The following is an 18,856-nucleotide window of genomic DNA, read 5'->3' on the forward strand; positions in this document are numbered from 1 at the left end:
GGCCACTGAGCTCAGGGTTTTTTTAATTTTATTCCTCTTTAATTATAATGAGCACATTTTAATTTTTTGTGTGTCAGCAAGCAATTTTACAGGAATCATAGCAGTGAGCAGAGCTACTGACAATGAAATATAAACTTCAGAAATTCTTGGTTAACTTAAGATAGATTCTAAGAAGAAAAATACTTTGAGATTTATTTGCATTGTTTAGGGTAGCTTTTTCTGATCTGTCTTGCTGTACAAAGGGGGCATGCTTTCTGGGGCATGTAATGTCAGTGTTCCAAATGACTTTGTCATTGAAGAGACAGAGGTCACAGTGGGGGCAGAATAGTACCCAAACTTGAGGACTATAATCAGAAGTACATGGTCTTCTTTCTACTTCATGTAATGGCACAATGACTCAGTATCTATTTATGTAAAATAGTGAAAATATTTATCTTTCTTTTCATAGCATTCTGAATGAGAGGATCGTGAAGCACTGTATAGATGTTAATTCCAACAGTATGTTCATAAGACAGGTAAGGGATAGTGTTGTCAGTCTTACTGGAGTCAAGGGAGGAGACATGAGGTGTTCATAAGACAGGTAAGGGATAGTGTTGTCAGTCTTACTGGAGTCAAGGGAGGAGACATGAGGTGATGTGCAAAATTTGCATATGAAAGTCTTAGGGTTAATATGGACTTAATAATCTATGTTTAATTAAGTTTAGTACCAAATTAAAAATTACACGGTTTTCTCATCAACTCCAGGTATTTAATTATTCAAAACCTAGACATTTGTGACACATACTTAAGTTGGAATAAACTTTTCTGGAATAGAATGGAAAAACACCTGTGAGATAAGTCTGGTTTTAGTGTAATAACCTAGTAGTTCCTGTGACAAATATGACAGGTGGAATATGGACGTGTGAGAAGTTATTGTATTTTAATTCGTGTTAAAACTGGAGGATTATTTTTTTATTGCTGTGGCTTGACTTTTTGGATATTAGTAACAAATGGATATTTCAGTAAACTTTGCATCTGTGTACTTGCTAGTTAATAACTAGCAAGGATGGGCCTTCCTTTGTATCCTGTTGGAAGAGGGTAAATGGAGTGCATGACAGTAATTTATCAAGGTGATTCTTGTGAAGCCCAGACTACATCACCTATTCGCTCTAGCCATAGCTGTGCCTATCTTTTGGATGCAAGGACAAAACTGATCTAATTTGTAGTTTCTATTTTCAATATTGCTTATAGTTCTTCAGGGTCAGAAATCAGCCGATTGATTTTTTTTTTTTTTTTTCTTCTGCTTATCCGTTGCTTTGATGATGTATCCTCTGATAGAGTATTTTTTTACAGAGTTCATTATTTCTGTCTTTTATCACTTATTGAGTCTACTGAAAATTATAGTATACACCTGGGGATGCAGAATCTATATTTCTGAAAGGTAGGAATGAACTGTCTGAAAAAACGGATTTATTTTCTCTCTTACTTTCCTGGTTGAATTCCTTCTCATCAGTTTCAGCTTTCTGTGTTGTTATGATGACAATGATAATACAGGTGTTTATCTTAGAATTTGATCTGAAGAGTGTGTACACACTCACAATAGACAAACATCTTCTCCCTCTGGCTCCTGTTTTAAGCCACTGATTGACTTCAAAAGGGAAGGAAAAAAAGAAGTTTGTTTTAACCTACTGAGGTGACTGGCGTATTTCTTCGTGTGTTAGTATAAGGAGATACTGATCAGTGTTGATCAGCTCAAAATTTCAGTCACTATATTAATTTTCAAAGGAGTAAATTCCCTGTCTTCTCAATGGAAGAATTTCAGAAGAAAGCTAGTTAAAATGCTGGTGTTCAAAGGTCAAAAGTTCTCTAAAAATACACATGGATAAGCGTAAAAGTAGCCAAGAAAAGATAGCTTCATAATGGTCAAAGATAGATATGTATCAGATGCAAGGAAGATGCTCATGCACTCTATATTTGTAATATCAATTAAAATTTAGCTAGTTTTTTCCCTACTAAGTTTACTTTTTAATAATCTCTTCTGTAATTAAGTTATCTTAAATCAGCAGTAGGCTGTGTCTTCATTTTCTTGTGAAAGTTGAGTTTCTTTCACATGTTTTTGCAATCAGTATTCAAATGTGCTTTCTTCCTTGTTTTCATTGTGCAACGTATTATATTAAAATCTCTGAGTTCATGACCATAATTGTTGCATTACAAGTATCCTGTTGAGGAGGAACTTCCTGAGAAGAACAATGTGTAGTTTTAATGCCAAATAGGTAAATAAAAAGACTGAAATCTCCTTGCTTGTTAATTAACTGAAAGATCATAGAATCATAGAATAGTTAGGGTTGGAAAGGACCTCAAGATCATCTAGTTCCAACCCCCCTGGCATGGGCAGGGACACCTCACACTAAACCATCCCACCTGAGGCTTCATCCAACCTGGCCTTGAACACCGCCAGGGATGGAGCACTCACAACCTTCCTGGGCAACCGATTCCAGTGTCTCACCACCCTAACAGGAAAGAATTTCCTCCTTATATCCAATTTAAACTTCCCCTGTTTAAGTTTTAACCCGTTACCCCTTGTCCCTGACGAAGAGTCCCTCCCCAGCATCCCTACAGGCCCCCTTCAGGTACTGGATGGCTGCTATTAGGTCCCCACGCAGCCTTCTCTTGTCCAGGCTGAACAGCCCCAACTTCCTCAGCCTGTCTTCATACGGGAGGTGCTCCAGTCCCCTGATCATCCTCGTGGCCCTCCTCTGGACTTGTTCCAACAGTTCCATGTCCTTTTTATGTTGAGGACACCAGAACTGCACACAATACTCCAGGTGAGGTCTCACAAGAGCAGAGTAGAGGGGCAGGATCACCTCCTTCGACCTGTTGGTCGCACTCCTTTTGATGGAGCCCAGGATACGGTTGGCTTTCTGAGCTGCGAGCGCACACTGCCGGCCCATGATCATTTTCTCATTGACCAGCACCCCCAAGTCCTTCTCTGCAGGGCTGGCATGCTTCAGTTTGCTAATACATGCGATATAAATTCATATGAAGAAAGAGAAATTAAAAAAAAAATATTCTCACTAAAAAATAAATATGTGAGCTCACAAGTGAAAATAATCATATCCTCCTTTTACCAGTGGAGAACTTGGATTGAAAAATAATTACATATATTTTCTGGAAGCAGATCGCTCGACAGTGTTCAGGTATCAGGTGGCAGGCACATCCTGAGCAGCAGCATTGTACCAGATTACCTTTTTCTATTGAACAGAGTGGAATGAAGGTATAGACAGTTGTGATATAGTTTAGATAAAAATGTGATATAAACAACTCCTTTTGGTTTTGTTTCTGTTTTTTCAATGTCTTTCTAAATTCTTGATTCAGCATGTAGATCTGAAATGATGGGACCTCTTAATTGAAGTCAGCTTATAGGACTGAAATGTAATAGCAGACATTAGAGTAGAAATGGTAATATGGAAAAGGAGAAATACTGGGAAAGACTTGAGTAAGTAGTAGGATTGTTCTGCAGCTTCTACTCTTATGCCCTTTAGCCAAACACCATCTTGACAGCTTGTTACAGCTTACTGCGTTTCATTATTCCAAGTGAAAAAGTTTTTGCATGTGCTCTGTCTTAGTCCACATTTACCTTCTGCTTATATTCAGTTATTCTCTGTGTATTTCTTACCATAAAGTCGTAAGAAATTGTTATATATGCAATTAACAGTTGCAGATGTAAAAAACAATTGTGACATCACATCACAGCAAAGTAAATTAACCACAGTGACTGCTGGAACTGAGGGATTCAAGGAGAAAATCAGTATTCCACATCAAGGGCCCTGATGTCTGGGAAGAAGAGGCAAGTTTGCACACTTTCAGAAGGATATGGAGATGCAGCTGTGTAACTTTGACTCGTGCTAAGGCTTATTGTGGACTCTGTTTACTGAACTGTTAAGTCAGCAGTGATCAGGTTTTTGTTCCAAGTAAATTTCATTTCTTTTTTTTTTTTCATTTGACCCAAATGCACAGTTGAGATCAGATTCTCAGTCAGTGTCCACCAGACTAACTCTATTCAGTTCAGTGGAACTCCCTTGCTTGCATAAGGTAGAAACCTGGCTCTAAGACTATCAGGCTGCTGTGAGAAACTTGTTCAGAATAAATAGAAATTAAAAGAGATATGCAAATATGCTAATCTGAAACACAAGACCAAAAAGGAATATGTTAACAGCTTCACTATTATGAAATAGTAGCATCGTCCTACAACAACATACGCACTAGACATTTTGGTGGTGGGGGCTAAATCAAGACCACACACAATGCAAGTAACAGTAGACTTTCATGAAATCCTGCACTGAATTTTCTTCACTGTCACACTTCACAGACTTGTGACCTTGTGGGCTATTGCAGAATCACAAGGAAGGAACCTCTCTAGATCTAGTTCAACATCCCAGCTAAAAGCCTGGGTCAGCAAGAACAGATTTCCCAACATTGTGTCCAATCATGTTTTGACTGGCTCCAAGGACAAAAACTCCCTATCCTCTCTGGTCAACCTGTTTCAGTGTTAAACTACCCTCACAGTAAAAATGAATTTTCTTGTATTCAGGTGAATCTGAGTTTCAGTTTGTGCCCATTGCCTCTTTACATGTTATTAGGCAACAATGAGGAGAGTCAGGCTCATTTACACCCTCCCATCAGGTATTGATAAATATTGAAAAACTACCCAACCTCCCTGAACTTTCTTTAATCCAGGCTAAGCAGTCTCAGTTCTCACCTCTCTTCTGAGGTGTAGCTATCACCCAGATCCTGTTTACTGGAAGAAGCAAAAAGTAAACCCCCCAAAATAAACCCCAGTATTAATCTGAACAAGTAGTCATAAACACTACTGTTCTTATAATTCAGTGCTTTGAGTATTGTAAAATATTTTAACATGGTATGAGAATATCTACTATCCAATGAAGTGCTGCAGTAGAATTAGGAATTCATGAGGTGTATTAAATTCAGCTTGTCTTTGTGCAATATTTATTCACACTTTATTTTAGAAAAATTAAGTCTACTTATGCTTAGAGATAGTTAATATAGTAAAATAAGTTCTGACAATGTGAATGTGTGTAAAAAAAGGAAAAAAAATAACTAAACCTTCTGTATTCCACTTCAGATGCTTTGCAAGTGTTAAAATCAAAGTGTAAGAACTCCTGAAGTATGTTCTTATTAAAATAGTTGCACTGGGTTTGTTATTGCTGGCAAAGATAGCATTCAGAAATGTGTTTAGACTAGAGACGGCTGCATACAGCAGATAAAAGTTGAGGAAATGAGGGTGAGGAAACAGTTGTAATATTTGTCCTTTTTTCTTCCATCTCAGAGTGTGTATAGAGGGAGAAATAATTTGTCATTGGTCTTTCACTGCTGCATCAATTGGCTGGCTTTCCTCCATGTGAAATATGGGAGGAGCATACAGGAAAAGTGAAACACAGTGAGGAAACAGGAGGAAAAGAGTAATTTGGTCTTAAAGTGAAACAAATTTTTCCTCATTTGTAAAAATAAAAGCTTAATTTCAATTTATGTTCTTTAAAATATTTTTCTACTGGAATGGAATGGAACTTCTCTCTGTAAAAGGTAGGGTTTTTTTATCATGCAAGCTTCTTAACTAGTGTGACATATTTATTAGGTGGCTGTAAAAAACAACTGAGCAACTTGACAGACTGCAGACGTGCATTGCTCATTTAAGTGAATGGGAATATTTCTTGCAGTGCTTCCTTCAAGGGAAGCCACCTAAGTACAGTGTGTCAGTTCTGCAATCTTGAGTTTTAACTGCTGCAGTGTTTAAGTTGCTTGTAGCTCAGAGACGGTTTGTTCTATCATTTCTGTTGAAAGTGAAAGCTTTTTAAGTGTGAGACATGATGGAATTATTGCAGAATGTCTGACAGTTGAAATGTGATGCAATTCCATAGAATACTTAGGGATGCTTAGAGATAGATGAAAGCAAGAATAAGGAAAAGGATGGTAGATGAAGTTAGACAAGTGGGAAGGGAATCATAAAGCAGTGGGAAGCTTTTGGGAGCCATTGCAATGTAAAGTTATGGACCCAGATTTTGTTTTATTGGCAATTACTAGGTCGTAAGTAAAACTGAATTTTGAGGTATATGTAAGTAGACTGCAGTGATATTTCATTCAAATTGAACTGGTTTATATGTTTTGATATGGCAGGAAAATTTAAAATATTAAATATTTAAAAATATTTCATTATATTCTTCAAGTCTAAATTCAGTGAACTTTAGTAGTCAGGCACTTCATAAAAAATTATGACCAGGTTTGATTTTTATGGTTATGATGACTGTCTAAACTAGTCCTCTGTTAGGTTCAGGGCATTTTTCATTCATGTAAGTCGTACCATAGCAAGGAACTTAAGGCTGTTGAACGAAGTTCAATTGGAGAGTTATTTACTGCAGTATGTCTTTTATACTAGGCAGAGAAAATACAATTTAATAAAGGATTCTTTGTAAGATGATAGAAGGTACTTTTTATGAAGTCTGTGAGACTTCGTGACTTCTCAACAGAGAAGAATTTTGAACTATTGTTATGAGGTGATGGATAGCATACTACACCGCCTGGTCACCTGGTCTCCATTCTGCCCTTTGTGTTGTACCCATGTATTTATTAAGTTTCTGTAAACTGCAAAGACTTTCCACATGTTTTCTTTCTCAAAGAATTCTGAGTAATCAGATTATCTTTCCACTAGGGTGCTTCCATTTATTTTTTTCCTTGTTTTCATTTTTGAGGGGTTTTTTTTATACCCCAGAAATCCCTTAGATTTATTTTCATAACATTTATTGGCAATCATTGTTAAGCTAGTATCTGAATATGATTTTTTTTTTTTTCCTTATAGTGAGAAAAGGAAGGTTGGATAAAACAGCTGGTAAGTCTGGTTTCCTTTCTAATTTAGGCTTTATATTTTTGTTTCCTGGGCATCCATGTGTGTATCACACTAAAGAATATTTAAGCCTGGGACTACTTGTGTGCATTTCATCAACAGTTCAATACAAAACAAATGATGAAAGAATTAAATATGTATACTTAAAAGAACAAATTAAGAAACAAGATTGTAGCCTCAGACAATCTGTAATTTTCAGGTATGAATCATTGTCTCTCAAACTAGTGGTATTTAAAGAATATTTCCACTAAAAAAGAAAATTTACATAATTTGATGGGGAAAAATAGAAGGTGATTAGGTTTGATCACCTGGTGTGATACATAGGATCATGAAATTTTCAACTGAGAAAGAGTTTATAGTTGAATATCAAGATAATAGAGCAATGAAACAGAGTACCACTAAAAATGTGTCTTAAGGTATGTCTTGTTAGTTATGGCTTCATTTAAAGAAGCTTTAATTTCAGGGAAAGGTTTGTTGTAGTATTTTTATTTAAATGTGGGTATAAATGTGGGTGTTCAAAATGGCTGGAGTTAACACATTTTAGGCTGCTGTTTTCAGCCAAGTGATTTAATGGAGAGTTCCTTTGAAAATTTCTCAATTCTTGAGCCAAAAGCCTCCAAAGGACAAACAAACTTGCAGATTTTGTTTTGTTTGTATTGGTTACACAGAGTAAGCAAAAGGATGGTATGTGAATCATGCATTGTTGGCACCATTCCCCACACGTAAGTCACCAGACTTCTCGGTCTGTATTGACTTTGTCAAGTTTTTTTCAGTCTAAGAACAAAGCCATGTTTGAGAAGGCTGTTGCACTGAATTATACGAAATGGGTAACGTTGATCACTGTTGATTTTTGTTTATTGAAAAAATACTTGACATTACATAACATCCAGTCCTTTTGTCAAACACAATCATCAGTCCTAATCGATAAGATCTACATACAGGATATACACAGCCAACACTTCCCCCTCATTTTTTAAATGCAGTGTAATTTGGTACAGCCTATTCAACAGGCTGTTGTAGACAGTGACAACTTCCCTCCAACTCAGACCGGTTGATTGACCTGTGGCAACAAAGAAAGCTCAACATTACTTCTGCTCTTGGCTGTATGCTTTGGCAGTAATTCTGTTTTTTTAATAAAAAGGGGTTGTTGGTTTGATCTTTTGTTTGTTTGTTTTTTTCCTATTATATTTAAGTATTGATCCTTATGTGGGATGCTGGAGGCTAATGAAGGATGTGTTTTATGCATGCAAGCTAAGAAGCTTTCCTGAGCAGCCACATTCATCAAGAGGATATAACAGGCCCTTTGCTGCCTTAGATTTCTGTTCAAGGCCCTAAAGGATAGAGCTTTTCCTTTTTTCATTGTGCTTTTTTCTCTCAGTGATATTTTCAAGCACTTTGATTTATTTTTTATTTTACTCTTTTTGCTGAGTAATTCATGCTGATTGTTTGCATGAGTACTCATACTCTTCAATTAAAGTTGTTTACGAAAATGTTTGAGTTCATGTGGGACTGCATTTGAGATCCATTTTGCTGCTAGACAGAACTGGATTCCCACACAAAGGCAAGACTGAATTACATGTTGCAAGTCTATGAACTTGCCTTAATTGGATATAAAACCCCATTAGCCAGTCATCAATATTATCATACCATTTGAAAGCAAAGAAAATCCTAAATTGCAGAAAGGGAGCGTGTGCTTGTTTGATGCAGGAGCTGTCAGGGAGATTGATAAATAATCTGAGAAGCCATACTTGGAAGCTGATCATTAAAATACTTGCTCACATTAGGGTTATGTCCTCTCCCACCTGTGATGAGCAGAGGTTTTCCTGTCATAATTGCATTAGAATTAACAAGAATTTCATCGTTAAAATGCACTTATTTGAACCATACCTCTGAAGTTTTTTTTATGGAATAAGAGTTAAACCCCTGCTACCATGGGGTTGAAAGTTTCCAGCTTCTAGGTGGAAATAAAGTTGGTTTTAATGTGCTGGTTATTTCTTTTTCAGATGCTTTCAAAACCTATGTTGTTTTAAAAGTCCAAAATTTAAAAAGTGCTACAGTAGACAGAAGGGGATGTGAACCTTGCTGGGAACAGGACTTCATGTTGTGAGTAACAGGGAATTCTTATCAATTGGGTTTGTTGTCTTTCCTGTATTTGGGTAGTTTAGAGCAGTTAATAACACCTGAGATAATGTACAGACCACAGAAGCAAGGAAAAAGTACCCAGCTCAGAGAAAGGTGCCAGGCTATTTCTAGGGAACAGGATAAGCAGATTGCTGCAGATAAAGGCACAGCAGTCAACAAGGAGAAAGTATTTGTCTCCAGTATCTTTAATTTCATGTAATGTTTTAGGAATGCAGGAATGAAAAGGAGAACTTGAATTGATCCTCATGCAACTTTTGTTTCACTGGATTTCCTTTCTGTATGACTCATATTTTATACATTCCTTTATCTACTTAATTGCTAGTTTAGGTAGTTTTTTGTTTGGGTTTTTTTTACTAACCTGTACTGTTTCTCACTTTTGTCTGCAGATCTTTGTCCATTTCACTCAACTCTCTATCTTGTTACTCATTTTTTATTACCCTCTTTTCACTAGAGCCTTATATACACGTCACTGGTCAAGAGGGTCAAGACACTAATTTACATACTGACTGACATTCTGAGGAAACCTCCTTTCAACTGTCCACTTGAAAGCAGTAAAACCAGTGAATTTGTAGCCTCATTAGATGCTGAAATTATGTTGATTCGCTACTGTTTTCGGTCTCTCTTTTTCCCCTGAACAAGTCTTCCTCTGTCACCACATCCTTCTTGTGGGAACATAGATTTTGTTCTTGAGATCTAGAGGTGCTTGAAATTTTTTTACAGAATTAAGCATTTAATTGGCTTTGCTTATTTGTAAGAAAAATGTCCTTTTGACTATTTTTTTCTTCCCCTAATCCAAGTATTTTAGTATTTAGTCAGAAGAATGATGGTGGTTTAAACTGTTTTTCTGTACTTTCTGGTTACCAAAACCCCCATTAACATCTTTTGACAGACTGCATATGGTGAAACTGACAGTTTGATTGAAATACACCCCCCTCGTGTAATTTTTTTCTGTATTAAAAGCAGCTTTTCTAAAATCCAAATTTTTTTCTTCATAGATACTCCCCATAAATTAATTTTATTTCACAGTGCTTTTTATCTCAATTAGGAACTTAATCACACATATTTCCTAGTTACTAATTGAATTTGGAATGTGTTTAGTATTGTGCAACTGATTTCTTAGATCATGTAGCAGACTACTGTCTTACTTAACTAAAGAGTCTAAATGACTGAAGGGCCTGTTACGTTAAGCCAACGTACACACATTCATTACATGCCATCATATGGCTAGATGTAATGATATAATAAAGAAGTAATGAAGAATTCTGACTTCTGACCACATACAATTAATCTAGCTCTAATTTCTCCACCACTCCCCTGCCATCAGGTTTCTCTAGTGGACTGTTCAGAGCTATGGCCTAAATTATCCAAACAGGAGTATTGTATCTGTGCTTAAAAATGCTAAAGAAACTAATATCAATAGTTAGCTTTGTTAGCTTTTTAAAATACCATTCCTATACTGCAGCTTTGACTTGTTTGTCATATTTCAGTATAGGGGAATCATTGCTGTATGATAATACTGAGTTAAAAGGTTTTTTATTTTTTTTTTTAGCACTTTACTAATCCAGACGCAATGGTTCTATAAAACATTGGGTGTGGATTTGATGACAATGTATCAGTATATCAGGAAGTAGATCACTTAAATTTCAGCACTTGGCCAATCTGTTACCTTAGTGCAGGAGGTTATTAAAAATATTTTTAAGTGTGTGTATCCTATCCTCTAAATTTTCCCGATATCATGATTTAACCCCAGCAAGCAGCCAAATACCATGCAGCCACTCACTCCTTTCCCCACCCCTGGTAGGATGGAGAGGAGAATTGGAAAATGGTAAAACCTGCAGGTTGAGATAAGAACAGTTTAATAATTGCAATAAAGTAAGATATAATAATAGAAATAATAACAACAACAATAATAATAATGATAGGAAAAAGAGACAAATAAAATTCAGGAAACACAAGTGATGCACAGTACAATTGCTTACCACCTGCTGACCGATGCCCAGCCAGTCCCATGTTAGTGGCTTCTGGCCAGCTCCCCCCACTTTATATACTGAGCAGGATGTTATATGGTATGGAATATCCCTCTGGCTAGTTTGGGTCACCTGTCTTGATTGAGCACCTCCTCACTGGCAAAGCATGAGAAACTGGAAAGTGCCTGCTTTTGGAGTAAGCACTACTTAGCAACAACTAAAACATCTGTGTGTTATCACTATTCTCATACTAAAGCCAAAACACAGCCTTGTACCAGCTACTATGAAGAAACGAACACTATCCCAGCTGAAACTAGGACACCTGAGGAATGTGCTAAAATATTTAATACATTAGCTTTGCTGTTGTATAATTGCTTTCCTTTTAATTATACTGTATGTAAATGAAAGTGTTCCATGACATCAATGGGAGCAATTTATTGGATTATTTTCTTAGTTTGCAATTAAAATGTTCCAATGGAGAACACTAATCGTAACATGCTTTTCTAGCAAGTGTGTTATGAGGTTGATGCAGCTCCATCTACTGCCTATTCAACTATACAACACAGCAGACTTAAAAGGTATTTACAAATATATTTATGTAGACTTTGTAAAGTCGTTGACTCACCGAATAGTTTTGGTTAGAAGGGACTTTTAAAGGTCATCTAATCCACCCCCCCTGCAATTGGCCCATCAGTCAGGTTGCCCAGAACCACATCCAGCCTGCCCTTAAATGTTTCCAGGCACTGCACATCCACCACCTCTCTGGGCAACCCATGCCAGTATTTTACCACCCTCATTGTAAGCAATTTCTTTCTCACATCCAGCCTGAATCTCCCCTCTTTTAGTTTAAACCCATCACCCCATATCCTATCACAACAGGCCCTGCTTAAAAAGTCTCTCCCCACCTTTCTTATAGGCCCCTTGTAAGTCTTATTGTAGTTCAGTTTTTAAAGGGCTCTTTAAATTTCTGCCTGTAAAAAAACAGCAATATTTTGTTAGCATGAGGTGTCCCTGCCCATGGCAGGGGAGCTGGAACTAGATGATCTTAAGGTCCTTTCTAACCCAAACCATTCTATGATTCTACGTAGCTATTACCAGCTTGCATTTTAAAAATGAGTACTGTTTAAGCTTTCAGTGTGCAGTGTCACTGTTCAGTTATCAGTGCAGCAGTTTCAAAGTTGGGGTTTGAAAATACCAGAAGAGAAGAATTCACAATCTATCTTCCATAACGTATTTATAAAGGGAGAAGCTGAACAAAATAAAAATTCACTATATCTATTCAACTGCACGAGTAACAGCAGAAAATTAGACACTGAGGCAGCCAACATGTTTTTAGAGCAATGCGATGAGTTCAGTACCTGTCTCAGGGGTGGTAGGTAGCCTTTGCCCTTCTCAGATTTCACCTGTCCTTTTCCTGGTACCTTGAAATACATAATTCACTGTGTGACACTATACAAAGCAGCTGAAGATTAATTTTAGTAATTAAAATTATTTTAGTCAAATGAAGATTATATAATCTGTTACAGCAGAGACACTAATGCGTACTTTTTTGTACTGTTCATATTTACAGAACTGGTCTGTAACTGCTTATAGTAATATACAAAGGAATGTCAGACGTTCCATGAGGAAATAAATTCTGTCTTAATTTTAGTTCGATGTCATGGATGAGTCATATGACCTGGTAAAATTTTATTTTAAATATAATACAAAGGTTGTGGTATGGTTTTCTTTTTTTGTTTTGTTTTGTTTTTTTTCAAAACCAGCTAGTAATCAAATGCATGCATCCTATGAGTAGAACTAAAGTAGAGCCTGGATCTGCAGCAGTTGATATCGAGAGCTGTTTTCCCACTGTATTTTTGCTTTATAGTGCAACTTCTCAATTCTATGAGAGAAACAATCTCCAAGTGTCTTTTGTGTCTGGTCTTCTTTGCAAAAAGAACAAGAAACTGGTCTTGCACTTCCTTTTCTAGATTTTTGGGAGGGAAGATAGATTCCCCTCCCCATACCATTATAAATTATTCTTAGCTGATGATCCATGTTGATTGACAGTGTGTACGATCAGAGTTGACATTGCCAACTCTTACTGTTTCAGTGAAATGTTCTGAGTTTTATTTTCAAAAGACTGATCATTTTTGTGGATCCCAGTTTTACCTAAAAACACCTGACAAAAGGCTAGCTAATTTACACTATTCCTGTGCTTAACAAGTTTGCTAGAATGGAACCTGGGAATGCAGAGCTGTCCTGCAGAGACAGCTGAGGAATTCCATATGCAGAAGCTGCTCAGAAGAAGCTATAGCAGAACTAAATGCATTTCCTGTTCTTGGTTTCTCCTTGGGTTATATCCAACAACCCTCACAGCAAAAATAAAGCTACTGACAACTGGAATTTCTGTGCCTCATTTCCAGCAGAATTGTCCTCATCAGTTTGTAGGAGCAGTCCTGAACAATGGGACTTGACCTGTCCAGTCTAACCTTTGTATCATTCCTGCGATCTTGCAGTTTATGAGCGTACTGAAAACAAACAACCTCTTTATCTGCTATGTCAATAACTCAAGTTATTATGATAGGTTATTGAGCACTTGTGTCTGCATTTTCAGTTTAATTTTTTGTTTATTCATTTTTTTAGTGAAATCCATGATGATGGAAAGGGCTTCATTATCGAGTTGTGGAAGAAAGGCTTGCTTTGGGATAGCATTTTAGGAATTTTATGGATTCCCTTTGCAACTGTGGAACATGCAACAGATGTAAGTTGACTTACTGTGGAAATAGAAATGCACACCTATCATAAATGCCATTACAGTCTTCGGGAAGTTAAGGATGAGAAATTAATTGAATTTTACTCAGTATTTTCCATCACATTTGTTTCAGTCTGTAATATTGAGGCATAATGCACATGTGACTCTCTGACAGAATCACAGAATCACAGAATCACAGAATCCCAAGGGTTGGAAGGGACCTAAAACGATCATCTAGTCCAACCCCCCTGCAAGAGCAGGGTAACCTACAGTACATCACACAGGAACTTGTCCAGGCGGGCCTTGAATATCTCCAGTGTAGGAGACTCCACAACCCCCCTGGGCAACCTGTTCCAGTGCTCTGTCACTCTTACAGTAAAGAAGTTCTTCCTGATGTTAACGTGGAACTTCCTATGCTCTAGTTTACACCCATTGCCCCTTGTCCTATCACTGGATATCACTGAAAAAAGCCTAGCTCCATCATCCTGACACCTACCCTTTACATATTTGTAAACATTGATGAGGTCACCCCTCAGTCTCCTCTTCTCCAAGCTAAAGAGACCCAGCTCCCTCAGCCTCTCCTCATAAGGGAGATGTTCCACTCCCTTAATCATCTTTGTGGCTCTGCGCTGGACTCCTTCCAGCAATTCCCTGTCCTTCTTGAACAGAGGGGCCCAGAACTGGACGCAATATTCCAGATGCGGCCTCACCAAGGCTGAGTAGAGGGGGAGGAGAACCTCTCTTGACCTACTAACCACTCCCTTTCTAATGCACCCTAAGATGCCATTTGCCTTCTTGGCCACAAGAGCACATTGCTGGCTCATGGTCATCCTCCTATCCACCAGGACCCCCAGGTCCCTTTCCCGTTCACTACTTTCCAGCAGGTCAACCCCCAACCTGTACTGGTACATGGGGTTGTTCTTCCCCAGATGCAAGACTCTACACTTGCCCTTGTTAAATTTCATCAAGTTTCTCCCCGCCCAACTCTCCAGCCTGTCCAGGTCTCGCTGAATGGCAGCACAGTCCTCTGGTGTGTCAGCCACTCCTCCCAGTTTTGTGTCATCAGCAAACTTGCTGAGGGTGCACTCAGTTCCCTCATCCAGGTCATTGATGAAAATATTAAACAGCACCGGTCCCAGCACCGACCCCTGAGGAACTCCACTAGTCACAGACCTCCAGCTAGATTCTGCGCCATTGACCACAACTCTCTGCCTTCTTCCTTTCAACCAGTTCTCGATCCACCTCACTACTTGATCGTCAAGCCCACACTTCTTTAGCTTATCTATGAGGATGCTGTGGGAGACAGTATCAAATGCCTTACTGAAATCAAGAAAAACTACATCTACCGCTCTACCATCATCCCTCCACCTAGTCACTTCCTCATAGAAGGCTATAAGGTTGGTCATACATGACTTCCCCCTCATAAAACCATGTTGGCTGTTCTTAATGACCCCCTCATCCTTGATATGCCTGGTGATGGAGTCAAGAATAAGTTGTTCCATCATCTTTCCAGGGATGGAGGTAAGGCTGACCGGTCTATAATTACCCGGGTCCTCCTTCTTGCCCTTCTTATAGACTGGTGTGACCTTTGCCATCCGCCAATCCTCAGGCACCTCGCCCGTTTCCCATGACTTACCAAAGATGATGGAAAGTGGCCTAGCAATGACCTCCGCCAGCTCCCTCAGCACCCGTGGGTGCATTCCATCCGGACCCATCGATTTACAGATGTCCAGATTGCATAGCTGATCCCTAACCCAATCCTCATCTACCAAAGCAAACTCCTCCTTTGTCCTGACTCCTTCTGGGGCTATAGAAATCCGGGGCCCTCGGCGAGAGTCTGCAGGAGTAAAGACAGAGGCAAAGAAGGCATTCAGCACCTCTGCCTTCTTTATATCCTCTGTCTCCAGGGCACCCACTTCGTTCAGCAGTGGGCCTATATTGCCTCTTGTGTTAGTTTTATTTGCTATGTATTTGAAGAAGCCCTTTCTATTGTCTTTAACCCGACTAGCAAGATTGAGTTCCAAGGAGGCCTTAGCTGTCCTAATTGCCTCCCTACATCCTCTAACAACTGTCCTATATTCCTCCCAAGCGGCCAGCCCCTCCTTCCATAATCCATAGATTCTCCTTTTCCACTTGAGTTTGCCCAGCAGCTCCTTGTTTAACAACGCCGGTCTCCTAGATCCCTTACTTGACTTCCTACTCATTGGGACGCTCCGATTCTGAGCTTGGAAGAAGCGGTCCTTGAATGCTAACCAACTATCTTGAGCCCCTTTACCTCCTAGTACACTTTCCCATGAGACTTCCCTTAGCAGTTGACTGAAGAGGCCAAAGTTGGCCCTTCAGAAATCCAGAACTGTGGCTTTGCTAGGTATTCTATTCCTCCCACACAGGATCCTAAACTCCACCATCTCATGGTCACTGCAGCCAAGGCTGCCATTGACCGTCACCACTTCGACCAAACCCTCCTTGTTGGCAAGTACTAAATCTAGCAGCGCTGCTCTCCTAGTTGGTACGTCCACCATTTGCATTAAGAAATTATCATCAACTGATAGCATAGCCGTATATCCCAGAGAAATGGCTCACATACTGAGTCAAGTATAATTCAGTAAGTGGGTTAGAACTCATCTGCGCTCTCAGATTATTGGGGAGGTAGGGATAGTTTGGTTTATGTGATAAGAGTGAGGGAATTTCAAATTGAGGTTCTCAGCCTGTTTCTCACTGTGTGACCTTGGGTAAATCTTCATTAAAATAGGCAAAACACTATTCTGTCTTTCAAGGGAATTGGCTGTTTTCTCAAAGAGGAAAACAGAAATTTGTCCCATGGTACTATGGAAGAAATTAATAGTACAATGAGTACATAGAGAAGGATGAGTGAAGAAAATGGATCAATCCCAAGAGTTATTATGTATCCAGTATAGTTATAGTTAGCCACCAGAATGAGCATGCTTGCTCTCATTAGGCTAGAAAACAAAGAAAAAGGGTTTCTGGGAGTTTGGAAATACTAAAAGCAGTCTGCAAGTGCTGCTAAATTGTCTGAAATTGGAAAAAGTAAGAGGTACCCTATGCTAATCTTATGCTAATACTCCACAATTCTCCCATGCATATATATGCTTTCTTACACAGACTTTTTTTAACAGAGTAACTGTGAAATAGAAATGGTGAATTGAATCCTTGCAAATAAAATTGTTTGCGTTTTTAAATTTTTTTAAAAAGTACAAAAGGCAATTGATGATGAGGTAAAAGAGAGAGAAACCAAAAAACTTCTTCCTACAGTGTCTCCCATCAGACTCTGTAGCCATTTCTTTATAGGAACTAATAAATATTCATATATACATTGATCTGACATTTCAGTAATTCTACTCAGAATGGAAGCAAGGAAATAAAGTAATTCCTGCCTGAATTAGAAGTTTCTCTGTATCACAGCTGCCAAGTACCATTTCAGGGCATAAGACAAGTTGTTTTCTTCTGCTACCCTAGCTGTTGAGTTACAACTTGCTGACAGATATTGTAGATTAACAGTAAATACTGAAATGCTAAACAAAGATTCAAGAGTAGAGTTTGCTTCTTAATTTCCTGAGACCTTCTAGGCCTTCATTTATAATTAGGCCACTGTGGAACTTTACTGATTTTTTTTGTCCTCCTCATGTTAACCCCACATCTCTGCTCTGGGCTTTATGACTCAGAAATAACCTAAAAGAGAGTGTTACTTAAGAAGCTTTCTTTTGATTTGGTTACTAGCATATATTGGTTGCTTCAGTCTTTCTAGAATGTACTTGTTCAGCACCAGTTGAAAGGGGAACTGGAAAATCCCAGTTCATAACAGGAATTTCCAATATTTGTGTTTCTTGGGTCTTAATCATCTGATGATCTTAGTATGTATTTGTTTATATTGTAGAGAAAATACTTTCCTGTTTCTTATTTCATGCCTGTTGGAAAACATGATGAAGTCCTAACTATTACTTACATAAACAAAAGTTGGAAGAGTCTACAAGGGATCCTGAGCCTACTGGTGCTATAATGAGACTTAGGGGGACCCTTCATTCAGGAAAAAGTGGATAATGCTATGAATCCTACCCAGGCAACTTTCAGAATGTTTTTCTTTAGGAAGGTCCAGGTTCCTGGTGGACATTGCATTCTGAAGTAATAAAAAATGGAAGCAAGATTCAAGGCACAAAAACCCCAACTTCACATGAGATCTTACTGGATGTCTACTTTGTGTTACCATTTGGTGAGTTATACACTGAGGTTTCTCTCGAACTTTAAAATTATTCAATTCCTATTCCATATTCTATTCCATAAAATTCCTGAAATACAGTGGCAAATAGTAATTTTTCTGATTAATAAATGCTTATTCATCACTGGAGCATTGGTGTAAGTAATACTGGTGAGTAATTAAATCACCAAGAGCCACTTCCCACAAGGAGCTGGATGAACCATCACATTGATTCATGTTCATCCACACATGTATTGTAGAGCTCAATCTACTAGAGTCTGTGTGTTATAGCTCTGTATCATGTCAGCTTTGACCTGCTGTTTGTGCAAAGCGTTAGAAAAATCTATGGCTTCACAGCTGTTTTGTCTTGTTAGCAAAGGTTGTCTGCCTTTATGAATAGTGCATATGAAGATGGAAAATGCATGTATGTGTGTGAAAATGGTGTATTTGAAGGTAGAAATGGAAACTGATCATAAAATAATGCATCATCTCACATTATTTCCAGATTCAGACCATGGTTCAGTATGCTAAATAAGTTTTCAAAGTAGCTGAATATAATACTCTGTAAACAGTCTAATGGACTAAAATTTATACAAGAATAAAAGTGAAAAATGTGAAGAAATGTTAACGAGACATTATTTATCTCTTGAGGGGAGGTAACTGTGAACTGTTGTAGATTCTTATGAGCCACAGCAGGGCCTACATTTTTTTTTTTTTGCCTTTCATTCTATGATTCTTGAAATCTTTGAATCTGCAGAATGTTTGAAGTGTGTCCTTACATAGTTTTCATATCTAGAAACTTGGTGCAAGTCTCTTATAGAAACTCTAATTGTATATTTACAAGCTGGAAATTCAGGTTGTTGCCGATTTCAAGCTGCTGCTTGGAGGGATTTTTGTTTTGTAGG

At 38.2% G+C, this 18,856-nt stretch overlaps 1 protein-coding gene across 3 annotated transcripts in view; it reads left to right on the plus strand.

The window, feature by feature from the left end:
- The first annotated feature begins 499 nt into the window (after positions 1–499).
- Positions 500–18,856, plus strand: part of UNC13C (unc-13 homolog C) — a 194,484-nt gene continuing 176,127 nt past the window's right edge. For 2 of the 3 annotated variants that reach the window (XM_065688903.1, XM_065688904.1), the window contains exons 1-5: positions 5,453–5,580; positions 6,851–6,880; positions 8,899–8,998; positions 13,630–13,747; positions 17,843–17,966. In XM_065688903.1, the coding sequence (XP_065544975.1) occupies positions 5,526–5,580; positions 6,851–6,880; positions 8,899–8,998; positions 13,630–13,747; positions 17,843–17,966 (427 nt within the window). In that variant the 5' untranslated portion in view covers positions 5,453–5,525. Of the gene's footprint in view, positions 516–5,452; positions 5,581–6,850; positions 6,881–8,898; positions 8,999–13,629; positions 13,748–17,842; positions 17,967–18,856 lie in introns of those variants that run through there. The other variant, XM_065688905.1, reaches the window with a different exon arrangement.

The sequence above is a fragment of the Lathamus discolor genome, chromosome 8 (genome assembly GCF_037157495.1).
Source record: "Lathamus discolor isolate bLatDis1 chromosome 8, bLatDis1.hap1, whole genome shotgun sequence".
Classification (NCBI taxonomy): Eukaryota; Metazoa; Chordata; class Aves; order Psittaciformes; family Psittacidae; genus Lathamus; species Lathamus discolor.